The sequence below is a fragment of the Bos indicus genome, chromosome 16, assembly GCF_029378745.1.
Source record: "Bos indicus isolate NIAB-ARS_2022 breed Sahiwal x Tharparkar chromosome 16, NIAB-ARS_B.indTharparkar_mat_pri_1.0, whole genome shotgun sequence".
Lineage (NCBI taxonomy): Eukaryota > Metazoa > Chordata > Mammalia > Artiodactyla > Bovidae > Bos > Bos indicus.
Window position 1 is genome coordinate 39,663,873 of NC_091775.1, and position 15,773 is coordinate 39,679,645.

The 15,773-nt window shown below is 42.1% G+C and overlaps 1 protein-coding gene across 6 annotated transcripts in view; it reads left to right on the forward strand.

The window, feature by feature from the left end:
- FMO1 (flavin containing dimethylaniline monoxygenase 1) overlaps positions 1–15,773 on the forward strand; it is a 47,427-nt gene that overhangs the window by 13,187 nt on the left and 18,467 nt on the right. For all 6 annotated transcript variants that reach the window (XM_070768145.1, XM_070768146.1, XM_070768147.1 and 3 more), the window contains one exon: positions 4,197–4,334. In XM_070768145.1, coding sequence (XP_070624246.1) covers positions 4,203–4,334 — 132 coding nt within the window. In that variant the 5' untranslated portion in view covers positions 4,197–4,202. The remainder of the gene's footprint in view (positions 1–4,196; positions 4,335–15,773) is intronic.

Genomic DNA, 15,773 nt, shown 5'->3' on the forward strand with positions numbered 1-15,773 from the left:
CTGTGAAGAAACATATAGGCTTATGCAGAAAGAAGACTAAACACATACAATCCAGTAAATCAACACAGTAATGTAGTCCTCTCATGTGGGGAACATGCTATTTCTTACAGGAGTCAAAAGAATAGCCCTCCTTAGAGTCAAGCCTCTGTAGAGTCAAATGGTCATGATGCCTCTATGGCCGATCTCTGGCCCTTACTCTCACTGCTACCTCTCTCTGGAGGGCACTTCCTCCACTCCTCTGCCCACTGGAGTTCTTTTCATCATTCAAAGCCGGGAGCAAACAGTATGCTTCTGTGTTGCTTTCCTACCTCCCCAAAGTCAGTATTAGCACCTCTTTCATCATGTGCTTACTGCAAAGCACACGCGAAACATCTCTGTGTTAGCACCTCTTTCATCATGTGCTTACTGCAAAGCACACGCGAAACATCTCTGTGTTAGCACTTGACACAGAATGTGGTACTTATTCTCAAATCTTACTTTCCCACTGAATGACAGCTAAAGAAGGCATCATGCCTTATTGGTACCCCTGAATACCTTGCCTAGGGCTTAGCAGCATAGAAGCCCCTCATTGAGTATTTGAAGGGTAATTAATGAGAAGGGTAATGAATCTGGCTTGATAAGACCCTATAGGGCATTAGATTTCACCCTCCACATTACCTACTAATTTCCTACTTATGAAATCTCCCCCAAAAACCATCCTACAGACTCTGTCTGAACAAAATAAATATCAGCTTGAAATGCTGAAAAGTGCTTATATTGACCTAAAATTTGCCTCCCTATAACATCTTCAAATCCATAATTGGCCGTAATTCTAATCTGTCGATGATGATTCTTCAAATGTTTAAAGGCAAATATTTAAAGTACTGTGTCAGGCCCTTGGAATAAGAGTCAGTACAGATACTCTCTTTTATAAAGTGAGCTCAAGGCAATTCCATAAGCAACTAGAGCATGACTTCCCCCAAAGGGAATCTACTAACTTTCCCCAGTAAATCAAATCCAGCTGAAGCAAATTGGCTCTATAACACTTTCACACGATACCTAAACAAATGGGCCTTTTCATTTCATTCAAGAAATATTTGTGGAGACTTCCTTGGCAGTCCAATGGTTAAGACTGCACTTCCACTGCATGGGGGCAAGGATTCAATCCCTGGTTGGAGAACTACGACCCCACATGCATACAGAGTAGCCAAAAAAATAAAAATTTTAAAAACATATATATATATATAAACAGAAATATTTGGGGGTACTAAGCATCAATTGCACTCATCTCACACACTAGTAATGCTCAAAATTCTCCAAGCCAGGCTTTAGCAATACGTGAACCGTGAACTTCCAGATGTTCAAACTCTTTTTAGAAAAGGCAGAGGAACCAGAGATCAAATTGCCAACATCTGCTGGATCATGGAAAAAGCAAGAGAGTTCCAGAAAAACATCTATTTCCGCTTTATTGACTATGTCAAAGCCTTTGACTGTGTGGATCCAATAAACTGTGGAAAACTCTGAAAGAGATGGGAATACCAGACCACCTGACCTGCCTCTTGAGAAACCTGTATGCAGGTCAGGAAGCAACAGTTAGAACTGGACATGGAACAACAGACTGGTTCCAAATAGGAAAAGGAGTACGACAAGGCTGTATATTGTCACCCTGCTTATTTAACTTATATGCAGAGTACATCATGAGAAATGTTGGGCTGGAAGAAGCACAAGCTGGAATCAAGATTGCCGGGAGAAATATCAACAACCTCAGATATACAGATGACACCACCCTTGTGGCAGAAAGTGAAGAGGAACTCAAAAGCCTCTTGATGAAAGTGAAAGAGGAGAGTGAAAAAGTTGGCTTAAAGCTCAACATTCAGAAAACGAAGACCATGGCATCTGGTCCCATCACCTCATCGGAAATAGATGGGGAAACAGTGGAAACAGTGGCAGACTTTATTTTGGGGGGCTCCAAAATCACTGCAGATGGTGATTGCAGCCATGTAATTAAAAGACACTTACTCCTTGGAAGGAAAGTTATGACCAACCTAGACAGCATATTGAAAAGCAGAGACATTACTTTGCCAACAAAGGTCCATCTAGTCAAGGCTATGGTTTTTCCAGTGGTCATGTATGGATGTGAGAGTTGGACTGTGAAGAAAGCTGCGTGCCAAAGAATTGATGCTTTTGAACTGTGGTGTTGGAGAAGACTCTTGAGAGTCCCTTGGACTGCAAGAAGATCTAACCAGTCCATCCTAAAGGAAATCAGTCCTGGGTGTTCATTGGAAGGATTGATGCTAAAGCTAAAACTCCAGTCCTTTGGCCACCTCATGCGAAGAGTTGACTCATTGGAAAAGATCCTGATGCTGGAAGGGATTGGGGGCAGGAGGAGAAGGGGACGACAGAGGATGAGATCGCTGGATGGCATCGCTGACTCAATGGACATGAGTTTGAGTGAACTCCGGGAATTGGTGTTGGACAGGGAGGCCTGGCGTGCTGCGATATTTGGGGTTGCAAAGAGTTGGACACAACTGAGTGACTGAACTGAACTGAGCTGAAGCATCAATTACGTTATGTTCCAAGTGCAGCCCTAGACCCTGGGGTCACAGCAGAGTACGAATCAGATGACGTCTCTGTACTTGTACTACTACTCTGTGTCTCAATCCTGAAAAACAAAAGATGTATATTCAGTTTTGTGCAACAAGCTCCTCTGTGAGACTTCCTTGTCTCATGGCAAATGTTCAGGAAGATAGTATCTTTGAGGTAATTTTGCATCTACTCTTTGATCCATCTGGTTTAAAAATTTACTAACTTGGGGAGAGAAAAAGATCACAAAAAAATTGGGGGGAACAACAGCTAAAATCACATGATAAAGAGTTAAGCTTGTGCGTGTTGACCAAAATGCTATAGGAATTTAAAGAACAGAGGCTCAGTGATGGGAAAGGCAAAGAGGAAGCTGATTTAGGGAAATGTTTTTATACTTAAAATAGCTTCTATTTATTGAGCATTTTCTATGTCCCAGGAGCACTTCTAAGCCAACTGTCATGTGTAATTGACTCACTTGATTCTAACAAAACCCTGCAAGGAAAACACTACTATTTTCTTCACTTTATATGATACACAGAGGAGTAGAATGATTTGCCAAAGTCACAGACAATGTGGTCCAGAGTCTGGTTGCTTACCTGGGGGTTCCCAACCCCCTGTGGCCTGTTAAGAACCCGGCCACACAGCAGGAGGTGAGCGGAGGGTGGGTGGGCCAGCACAGGTAGCGACACTTCCTCTGGCCCTGGCCATCGCTCCCCCATTGCTTTCATTACCACCTGAACCATCCACACCTGCACCCTAATCCCTGGAAAAACTGTCTTCCATGAAATCATTCCCTGGTGCCATAAAAGTTGGAGAACACTGGCTTAACCAATACATTATATTGCCTCTCATCATTCTTACAAGTTCATGTTAACCCATGGCCAAGGTCAGATACCCCTCCATCAGTGCCAGTGGTGACACGATGGTTTCCTAGAGGTGAGTCAGGACCCTGTGGAGACAGGAAGAGAATTCTCCATGCCTACCTTTCCATCCCACACCTTCTCTTTCCCACTGATGACCATCCACTGGCAGCAGGTAGGAGAAGGATGACAGCACAGCTGGAACACTGGCAGTTTGCCAGGGACAGGGACCAGCCCAGGGCAGTGTTGTAACAGCGCCTGTGGCGGCCAGTGTCTTGGCTCTGCATCTCAACCCCACTCCACCAGCTTCTGGGTGACCTCGTATCACATCACACCAATCTGAGATTCGATTTCACGTGTTTATAAAAACCTGAGTTTGCCAAGGCGATCCTTTCCTGGGCTGCTGCTCTATTATTTTACTCAAGGGTTTGTGGAGGAAGGCTGGAGGCAGCAGCACAGTGCAGAACGCAAAATTCCGTGTACTGAAGGATCCGATTTCAACCATTCTGCCAAAAGCTACAGTCTTGACAAATGTACTGTTATTTAGCACCAGTTCTGAGTGAGGGGGTGGGAACATACGAAGCACAGGGTTAAACCAGTGACCCGAACATTGCCCTCCTCACATGCACGACACCAGAAACCAGCTACAGAGGATTCAAAAGGAGCAAATCCCTTAATCTCTCCAATTCTTTTTCCTGGTTCGCTAGAGCAGCCAAGGATGGGGTGAGGCTTTCACTTATGAATAAATGGTTCCGCTTCATTGTCCCCACACAGGACAACATGGCCAAACGAGTTGCGATTGTGGGCGCTGGGGCCACTGGCCTGGCTTCCATCAAGTGCTGTCTGGAGGAAGGGCTAAAGCCCACCTGCTTCGAGAGGAGTGATGACCTTGGGGGGCTGTGGAGATTCACCGTAAGTAGAGTTTCCGTGACTTTGTTGTGTGTCTGTTGGAAAAGGGTTGACTGGTGCAAAAAGAGATTGAATTTCTTCCACAAGGGCTGGCACCCATGAGGAGGAGCTAGAAACATCCGCTGAACAGGGAGACAGAAAGGGCCATTGAAAATTTTTTTTTTTTTTAAAAAGCAGAAGGGCACCACCTGAATTTGGGTGGGAAGTGCATCAGCTGCCTTATAAACTACACCCAAAGCCAAGAGGAAGAAAGATGCCCATGAAGGGTAGAAGAGGATGAAGTGGCTGAGACAAGCTGGGAAAGCTCAGGACAAGGGAGGATAAGACCAGAACTCTGGGGGTCTGAAGCAAGAAACTGCAGTGTGGGGGCAACGGTATGAATACAGTGCAGGAATTTCTGCCTCTGCCTGCAAGACTGAGCTGCTTATACCAACTTCTTTTTCCAGCCCTGCTCTATCTTAAGTAAAGCAGCATAAGACTCAGTGTAGGGGGAGTTCTGTACTCAAGGTCTTGTGGTCCTGGCAGTTCCAACCCATGCCAAGAACAATCACAAGTAAAGGATGTGAATTTGGAGACTTTTTTGATGCTGGAGGAAAATAAAAGTAATATTCTCAGGACTACAGTATGGATTGGAGAGGGGAGGAGGGAGGAGAGGCAACTATAAAGCCCACCCTTGACTGCCCTGGGACCCAGGAGAATCACAGGGGCCCTACTGGAGGTCACTGAAACTCTGAACTCCACAGCTCAGCCAGAGAGATTTTTGCATCAGATTTCCTCAAACTTATTGTTTTTCCTTCTTTTCAGGAGAACAAGAATATTTCCTATGAGCTTTAAATGTGCTAAGGAGAAAGATGTCAAAAGAATGAAAAGGAGCAAGGTCTCAGATATCCTGGCCTCAGAGGCCCTAAGAGATTAAGAGAAAGACCTAGCATTCTCTTATTATTGAAGGGTAGAACTTGGAACAGGAATAAAGCACTCATTTACTAATTCAGTGAGCAAAGCTCCAGAGAGGCCAAAGGTGCTAATTTCATATCAGTTCAGTCACTCAGTCATGTCCGACACTTTGTGACCCCATGAATCACAGCAAGCCAGACCTCCCTGTCCATCACCAACTCCCGAAGTCTACCCAAATTCATCGAGTCAGTGATGCCATTCAGCCATCTCATCCTCTGTTGTCCCCTTCTCCTCCTGCCCCCAATCCCTCCCAGCATCAGGGTCTTTTCCAATGAGTCAACTCTTCACATGAGGTGGCCAAAGGACTGGAGTTTCAGCTTCAGCATCAGTCCTTTCAATGAATACCCAGGACTGATCTCCTTTAGGATGGACTGGTTAGATCTTCTTGCAGTCCAAGGGACTCTCAAGAGTCTTCTCCAACACCACAGTTCAAAAGCATCAATTCTTTGGCACTCAGATTTCTTCACAGTCCAGCTCTCACATCCATACATGACCACTGGAAAAACCATATAGCCTTGACTAGACGGACCTTTGTTGGCAAAGTAATGTCTCTGCTTTTGAATATGCTATCTAGGTTGGTCATAACTTTCCTTCCAAGGAGTAAGCGTCTTTTAATTTCATGGCTGCAGTCACCATCTGCCGTGATTTTGGAGCCCCAAAAAATAAAGTCTGACACTGTTTCCACTGTTTCCCCATCTATTTCCCATGAGGTGATGGGACCGGATGCCATGATCTAAGTTTTCTGAATGTTGAGCTTTAAGCCAACTTTTTCACTCTCCTCTTTCACTTTCATCAAGAGGCTTTTGAGTTCCTCTTCACTTTCTGCCATAAGGGTGGTGTCATCTGCATATCTGAAGTTATTGATATTTCTCCCAGCAATCTTGATTCCAGCTTGTCCTTCCAGCCCAGCGTTTCTCATGATTACTCTTCATAGAAGTTAAATAAGCAGGGTGATAATATACAGCCTTGTCGTACTCCTTTTCCTATTTGGAACCAGTCTGTGGTTGCACGTCCAGTTCTAACTGTTGCTTCCTGACCTGCATACAGGTTTCTCAAGAGGCAGGTCAGGTGGTCTGGTATTCCCATCTCTTGAAGAATTTTCCACAGTTTATTGTGATCCACACAGTCAAAGGCTTTGGCATAGTCAGTAAAGCAGAAATAGATGTTTTTCTGGAACTCTCTTGCTTTTTCCATGATCCAGCGGACGTTGGCAATTTGATCTCTGGTTCCTCTGCCTTTTCTAAAATCAGCTTGAACATCAGGAAGTTCACGCTTCATGTATTGCTGAAGCCTGGCTTGGAGAATTTTGAGCATTACTTTACTAGCATGTGAGATGAGTGCAATTGTGCAGTAGTTTGAGCATTCTTTGGCATTGCCTTTCTTTGGGATTGGAATGAAAACGGACCTTTTCCAGTCCTGTGGCCACTGCTGAGTTTTCCAAATTTGCTGGCTTATTGAGGGCAGCACTTTCACAGCATCATCTTTCAGGATTTGGAATAGCTCAACTGGAATTCCATCACCTCCACTAGCTTTGTACGTAGTGATGCTTTCTAAGGCCCATTTGACTTCACATTCCAGGATGTCTGGCTCTAGGTGAGTGATCACACCATCGTGATTATCTGGGTCGTGAAGATCTTTTTTTTGTACAGTTCTTCTGTGTATTCTTGCCACCTCTTCTTACTATCTTCTGCTTCTGTTAGGTCCATACCATTTTTGTCCTTTATCGAGCCCATCTTTGCATGAAATGTTCCCTTGGTATCTCTAATTTTCTTGAAGAGATCTCTAGTCTTTCCCATTCTGTTGCTTTCCTCTATTTCTTTGCATTGATCGCTGAGGAAAGCTTTCTTCTCTCTCCTTGCTATTCTTTGGAACTTTGCATTCAGATGCTTATATCTTTCCTTTTCTCCTTTGCTTTTCCCTTCTCTTCTTTTCACAGCTATTTGTTTTTTTTAATATAAATTTATTTATTTTAATTGGAGGTTAATTACTTTACAATATTTTATTGGTTTTGCCATACATCAACATGAATCTGCCACAGGTATACCCATGTTCCCCATCCTGAACCCCCTCCTCCTCCCTCCCTTTACCATCCCTCTGGGTTGTCCCAGTGCACCAGCCCCAAGCATTCTGTATCATGCACCGAACCTGGACTGGCGATTCGTTTCATATATGATATTATACATGTTTTGATGCCATTCTCCTAAATCATCCCACCCTCTCCCTCTCCCACAGAGTCCAAAAGACTGTTCTATACATCTGTGTCTCTTTTTCTATCTTGCTTACAGAGTTATCGTTACCATCTTTCTAAATTCCATATATATGAGTTAGTATACTGTATTGGTGTTTTTCTTTCTGGCTTACTTCATCTGTATAATAGGCTCCAGTTTCATCCACCTCATTAGAACTGATTCAAATGTATTCTTTTTAATGGCTGAGTAATACTCCATTGTGTATATGTACCACAGCTTTCTTATCCATTCATCTGCTGATGGACATCTAGGTTGCTATTATAAACTGGCTATTATAAACAGTGCTGTGATGAACATTGGGGTACACGTGTCTCTTTCAATTCTGGTTTCCTCGGTGTGTATGCCCAGCAGTGGGATTGCTGGGTCATATGGCAGTTCTATTTCCAGTTTTTTAAAAAATCTCCACACTGTTCTCCAGAGTGGCTGTACTAGTTTGCATTCCCACCAACGGTGTAAGAGGGTTCCCTTTCCTCCACACCCTCTTCAGAATTTATTGCTTGTAGACTTTTGGATCGCAGTCATTCTGACTGGCGTGAAATGGTACCTCATTGTGGTTTTGGTTTGCATTTCTCTGATAATGAGTGATGTTGAGCATCTTTTCCTGTGTTTGTTAGCCATCTGTATGTCTTCTTTGGAGAAATGTCTATTTAGTTCTTTGGCCCATTTTTTGACTGGGTCATTTATTTTTCTGGAATTGAGCTGCAGGGGCTGCTTATATATTTTTGAGATGAGTTGTTTGTCAGTTGCTTCATTTGCTATTATTTTCTCCCATTCTGAAGGCTGCCTTTTCACCTTGCTAATAGTTTCCTTTGTTGTGCAGAAGCTTTTAAGTTTAATTAGGTCCCATTTGTTTATTTTTGCTTTTATTTCCAATATTCTGGGAGGTGGGTCATAGAGGATCCTGCTGTGATGTATGTCAGAAAGTGTTTTGCCTATGTTCTCCTCTAAAAGTTTTATAGTTTCTGGTCTTACGTTGAGATCTTTAATCCATTTTGAGTTTATTTTTGTGTATGGTGTTAGAAAGTGTTCTAGTTTCATTCTTTTACAAGTGGTTTACCAGTTTTCCAAGCACCACTTGTTAAAGAGATTGTCTTTAATCCATTGTATATTCTTGCCTTCTTTGTCAAAGATAAGGTGTCCATAGGTGCGTGGATCCTCCTCAGACAGCCATTTCGCTTTTTTGCATTTCTTTTCCATGATGCTAGTTTAGTCCCAGCATAAACCAGCTTGGCTCACATAAAGAAAAACTGCATATCTTGAAATGTGTCCAACCACCAAATGTGACCATCGATGCACAGAGACCTCCCCAAGGGGCCTAGGGGAAAGAGAACTTCTGTTCCTATGATTCAAACCACATACATTCCAAAAGACAAGCAGAACCTGACATGTATGCCATAATGGCCTCTCATGGCCATTGAAGACACTGCTAATCAAACACTATTAGGACTCAGGGACTCATACTCAGACATTTGTGACTCTTTAGACTATAGCCTGCCAAGCTCCTCTGTTCATGGGATTTTCCAGGCAATACTGGAGTGGGTTGCTATTTCCTCCTCTAGAAGATCTTCCCAACACGGGGATCAAACTCGTGTCTCCCATGTATCCCTCATTGCAGGACATTCTTTATCTCTAGACATCAAGGAAACCCAGTCAAACACTATTCCCTTCACCTAATTAACCTCAGAATCCTTCTTAACACAACACCTCAGATTACCACTAATTAATCTGATGCGTTAGCATTAATCCATCAGAGTTGAGAGCTGGCTTGCAGAATAAATTTCCAGAATAGAGAGACAATTAGTAGAGTTGTTTGGTTAAAGTAATCTCAGTCATAGCAAAATGTAAGCCCAGAGACCTTGGGATACCAGAGAAAAATGCCCCTTATGTCAATCACATATACCCAATTATTAACACACTAAAAAAAAAAAAAAAAAGAAAAACCATTGATGAAGAATCAAAAGAAATGTGTTCTAGATCCATCTGTGCCCAACTGGCTATGTAATTGGACAGATCAAACACCTATGCACAAAGCACTGTGAGGGACACAAAAATGAGAAACAGTCATCCTGCCCTGTGGTGATGCCCAGTCTCTTTACGAGACTGATAGAAAAGGGCAGGATCTTGCAAGTCGGGAGCAGTACTATGGGCATTTAAATGAAGTCAGGATAACATCCACTTGAGGGAAGCCAAGGAAGGCTTCATGGAGGAGATAGTGTGTGATGGACTCTAGAAGATTTCAACAGGCAAATGAGATTGAGTGGGAAATACCAGGGAGGATATTGTAAAGAAAAAGTACTGTGCTTGTTGGAAAATAAAAATAGCTTATTGGTACATGGGGTATGTGTAAGAGAAAACATGGAAGAAGAGGACAGTGGTGGAATGTTTGAGGATTCACACTCCATTTAGAAGGAGCTTCCATGGTGGCTCAGCTAGTAAAGAATCTGCCTGTAATGCAGGAGATGAAGGAGATGCTGATTCTATCCTCAGGTGGGGAAGATACCCTAGTGGAGGTCATGGAAACCCCCACAGTATTCTTACCTGGAGAATCCCATAGAGAGAGGAGCCTGGTGGGCTACAGTCCTTAGGGTCACAAAGAGTTGGACACAGCTGAAGCAACTGAGCACACACTCACACACTCCATTTAGAAAGCAATGGATAATAAGCAGAATTAATGTCTTTGTTGCTATTGTGTTTGTTTGGATTGCATGATAGGAAGACCCATATATGTTTCTCTCAAGTAAAGAGAATATACTTGGGATAACAGGAAATGACTGAATACATTAGCCCAAATTGAGACAAAATCCTAGCAGTAAAAGGAAGAAGTAGAATTGCAGATCCAAGTGGAAGGATTTGCCTTGGGAAAGTGCAGAGGCACACTTTCCTCAGAGACAGGAAAGGAAGGAAAAAGGGACATGGACAAGAGATGTTGAGGTGAAGGAGAGAAGACACAGGAGCAAACACAATGGAGGCCTCAGTTCTTTCAGGAAAACATGGCATCTGTGGAGGCTGAAGAAGTCAGGGTGGAGAATGAAGGAAAAAAGAGGTCACTGTGAGGCAAGTGATAGCACATCAAAAGGATGAGAAAGAGGGTGACCCAGCAGTAGCCTAAGTAATTAACAACTCCTTTCAGTCCCCATTACCTCATCTGTAAAATGAGAACATGGAGTCAGTTTAAAAAATAGATAAAAGCTAAATTACTAGGGTCTTGGGAGGCAGGAAAAATCACCTCCACCTTCATTCAGCAGCTCTCTCTTGATACAGAAGCCTCTTTAAGGCACCTCTGTACTACCTGGAGATTCCTCTAGAGCCTGACTGAAAATCTCTAAACTAAGTGACCTTATAGGGGACTTTCAGCTTTAACGTGCTATGAGTCTCCTGAGTCTTTCTAGAGAAATCCCTTCCAGCTCCTACCCCAGCAGATACACACACACACACACAGAAGACGGTTGGAGGTGTCTTTGCAATCAAAGCAAGTGGCACATTCAAAACCTGTAGAATTAGAGTCTGCCCAGGCAAGGGCTCTCCTTGCCACAAAATGTACAAGGGTTATTTTTAGGACCTGTTCTGGGTGGAAGGGGTCACAAAGCAAAAATAAAATGGCAAACTGCAGAAACCTAATAAAACAAATATGGAGAAGGTTTCTAATAAGTGGAGAGATGCCCTCAACATTATAGAGATTATGGACTACTGCTGTTTAATTCAATATTCATATGGGCATAACTCTGGCCTCTTCTAGACCACAGTCTTAAAGAGGAAGCAGACAAAGGTTGCAACGGAAAAGAAAGCCCATTTCTTTTCCGGGGTGGGGGAGGGGTTGGCAACATTTCAAAAGAAAACAACCCACCTGTGAGCACCAAATCCAGTGGCAGCAGGAGGCAAGTGTGGAACATCTGTTCTACAACCAACTCTCTCAGGCTCTGAATAGGGAAAGGAGGCTTAGAACAGTAATGCTAAAGGCTGATTATTCAACTGTAGAGCAATAATTGAAGAAAAACATGCCAGGAATTATCCTGTCGCTCATAACTAATATTACTCTTAGACGGTTTTAGGTTAGGAAGGAGCCTTGAGAAATAGCCTTCATGTAGAACACTGACACCATCTAGAGGTAATTATACTATGCTGACAGAAACACATTCTGCTTCACCCTTCACATCTCTGTAACAATAATCCTCCCCTGGAATGACATTCTTCCTCTGTCCATCAAGGTCTTTGCCTCCACACATGTATCCTTTTGCTTATTCCAGTTATTGAGTACCCACTATGTGCTTTGTGCTGTGTTGTACTTAGTCACTCAGTTGTATCAGACTCTTTGCAATTCCATGGACTGTAGTCCACCAGGCTCCTCTGTCCATGGGGATTCTCCAAGCAAGAACACTGGAGTGGGTTGCCATGCCCTCCTCCAGGGGATCTTCCCACCCCAGGGATCGAATCCAGGTCTCCTGCATAGCAGGCAGATTCTTTACCAGCTGAGCCAGCAGCGAAGCCCAAGAACACTGGAGTGGGTAGCCCATCCCTTCTCCAGGAGAACTTCCTGACCCAGGAATTGAACCGAGATCTCCTGCATTGCAGGTGGATTCTTTACCAGCTGAGCAACCCAGCAAACCCACGAGGCACCTTATGTACCACATATTTTTGGATTCAGTGAGGGCAATGATTAAGTATAATACTTCACCCCTTAAATCATTGAAGGTTTCTTTAGGTGTGTTCAGCCTAACTCTTACAGGGGTCGAAATGATCTGTTAAATGGATACCTTTTTACTTCTTAAAAATTTATTTTTTAAGTTCAGTAATCTTAGTAGGTTTCACTTTATTCATATATTAAACAAACATTTATTGAATTCATATCATCTTGGAATAGATCCACCTGATAGGCCCCTACCCTCTCATGGGGTTCCTCAAGCCTTCTCTGAGGTTTCCACAGCCCACCTGTGCTGTAGATCTGAAGACAGATCTATAGACTGTGGACAGACTATATATAGGCAGTCTGACTATAGGGAAAAGAAGTGACAAAGTAAAATGGGCTCTGACTGTTCAAAGGAGAGGAAAAGAAGGAAACAATTGTTCTTGAGAACAAGAGCTGTGAACAACCTAGCTCAGGGTTCCCCACACTCAGTGTTGAGAGAAAGTCTCTAATGTGTCTATATAGTAGTCACTTTAATTATCATTTTATATCCATATTTTAAATGAGAAAGGAGAGACCTCTGACCTGACAAAGCTTCTTCCCATTGCCAACAGTCTTCTCTGGAGGACACAGAACTTGAGAAAGTAAATCTCCATGGTAATTGTAGAAGAATAATACAAAACAGTTAATATTTTTTGAGAGCTTATCAGGCAGTGTTCTAAATGCATTCAGTTCAGTTCAGTTCAGTCGCACAGTCATGTCTGACTCTTTGTGATTAGAGCTATCATTTCATTTTATCCAAGGGTTATATGTACTATTGTTATTCCTATTTCAAGAGGAGAAAACTGAGACACAGAGAACTTAAGAATTAATTCCCAAGGTCACCCAGCTAAAAATGTTCTGCTTAAATATGAACCCAGGCTGTCTGACTCCAGGACCTGCGCTGTCTAGAACTATACTCCATTCATTTCCAGAGTCTGTGCCATAGCTCAGGAATAAGGGCGTGCAAATCCTGGACTGTTCATGAAATCCCATGAAGTGTTCTACTGAATATAATGTCCTTACTATTGTATTGCAGCACCAAGTGGACCAAGAAGCCAAAAACCCCTCAATTCTTGCCCTTATTATTTCCCCTTTTCCCTCCTCTCATTCGGGCTTCCCTGGTGGCTCAGAGAGTAAATAATACACCCACAATGCGGGAGACCTGAGTTCGATCCCTGTGTTGGGAAGATACCCTGGAAAAGGGGACCCACTGGAAAAGCTACCCACTCCAGTATTCTGGCCTAGAGAATTCCATGGACAGAGGAGCCTGGCAGGCTACAGTCCATGGGGTCACAAAGAGTTGGACATGACTGAGTGACTTTCACATACACACACCTCTCATTCAGTTGCCCCTTCAAGACAAAAATGTTTCCCCTAAGTGCCCTCATCAATTCTCAGGAAAAACATGAGTCCACACACAGCATACCATGGCAACTGGCAAACTAAGACGGAGAGAATACCAAGAGTGCCTGCCGCCAGGGGTCCCAGTGGCGCCTGGGAATCATTGGGACATTTTTTTCACAGAGGCAAACCCTGGAGGGGAGGGCTCAGGACTTGCAAACCTCATTCAGAAGTGCCATGGACCTGTAATCTCTGTATATACCTTAAACACATCAGACCTTGTGTTTTTACCAAGAGAAACAAGCAGAGGAGGAAAGAGACAGAGCATGTTGGATTCCACCCTATAGGCTGACATCTGTGATACATTGTTTCACAATAAGCTTCAGTGTTTCCTATAAAGTTTTCTTCTTCCTGCCTTTACAGTTATCTTCCAAACTGTTGCAAAACAAAGCTGGTTTTGGTTTCTTTATTTTCTATTTTTGTTTGTGGGTTCATTTGTTTTAAAGTCACCATGGTTTCATGACTTATTCAGTTTCAGTGAGTCTCCACTGCTCTTTGATTTTTAAACATGCCATTACTAAATGCTTTAAAGTTTCTTGAACTATTTTTATGAAAATCTTTACAACAAGATATTATACACATCTCTACCCTTCTTTAACAGTGTATATTCCAAATTTAGCCTTTTATTACTGCTAACTAGAAATCGGCAGTATTAACAAAGTATTATTTACAATATGCTGCTCTCAGATGCCAGAGAAAAGTGAATGAGCTTTGGTCACACACTGACTGATCCCAAAATGTTGATAACTGGTGTTTTTCTCCTTACACTCTAGTTGTTTCCCTTGCTGTTTGCTCTCACTTCTCAATATTACAGCTCTTTAGAGCTATTCGCATTCTCTTCATTCCTATAACCCGGAAGAAACTTGATCATGTTTAACTACATCAAACCAACACTAAATTTAGTTCTAATACCTGGCTTCAAGTTTAAGGATGGTCTAAACCTGTGCTGTCCAGTAAGGTAGCCACCAGCCACAGGTAACTGTGGAATGTAGTCGATTTGACTACAGAACTGAATTTTTTATTTCATTTAATTTTGATTAATTTTCATTTTAAAGCCAATACTCAGTTCAGTTACTGGAGAATCTTTATGCGTTTGTTAACAATTTGGGTATGCAAATCCACTTTTTCCAGTGAAAATTTAGCATTTGGATTCAGGTTTGTAAAATATACACTAGACTTAAAAGACTTAATATGAGAAAAAAAAGTTCATACTTCATTAATAATTTTGATTGATTACATATTGAAATTATGAAATTTTGGAATGATTGAGTATCCTCTTTACCTTTTTTAATGTGGCTATTGGAAATTTTTAAAGTGCATGTGTGGCCTACATCCCACTCTTATCAGGTAGGACTGCTCTAAAGTCTTGTTACTCAAAGCATGGTCCATGACCAGTAGTATCTGCAAGTCAACTTGCTAGAAATACAGGATCTCAGGCTCACCCAGACCTACTAAGTCAACATCTACACATGAATAAGATTCCCCACGCAATTCTTAATAAGATTTAGAAGCGCTAATCTAAACAGCTGTGATCCTCAATCTGTGGAAAAGAATCAGATTTGTTTGTTTTAATTTCCAAGGAAGTATAGACAATTATATTTGTGAAATACAATAAAAAGAGCTATAATAAGGTGAAAATGAAACAAAACATAAATTCAAATTTCTTTGAAAGTGTGTACAAGGCAATTACTGTAGAAAATCACTATTATACTTGTGACTTTTTACTAAACAAAACATTATGTGTGAAATACCAGTTCTCCATTAAACACCTATAGCCACACTTTCTCTATGCATCGTACATATTAATACTTAAGGCTTATAATGTGGTAATTAAGCTTGCTTCTTGTTTGTCATTTTATCTAATCTGGATTGGATGGGCGACAACACTCCTCCCAAGACCTAACATATATCTAAACCGTTTCTGAGTTTTGTTTAACAGCACACATAAAGAAATGAGGCTCACAGAATATAAGAATGGAATGGAAGAAAAAAATTCAAAGCAACCTCAGCAAGCTCAGGATATTCATTTTTTTAACTGCTATCCAAAGTGAAGCAAGTGGCACTGTATTTTTAAAACTTATCTTCAGTCCTTTACCAGTAGTAGTCAGTTCTGACCATTTATTCTGTAAAGTTATAATCAAATATCAATTATCTTCCAATCAAAGAAAATAGCTT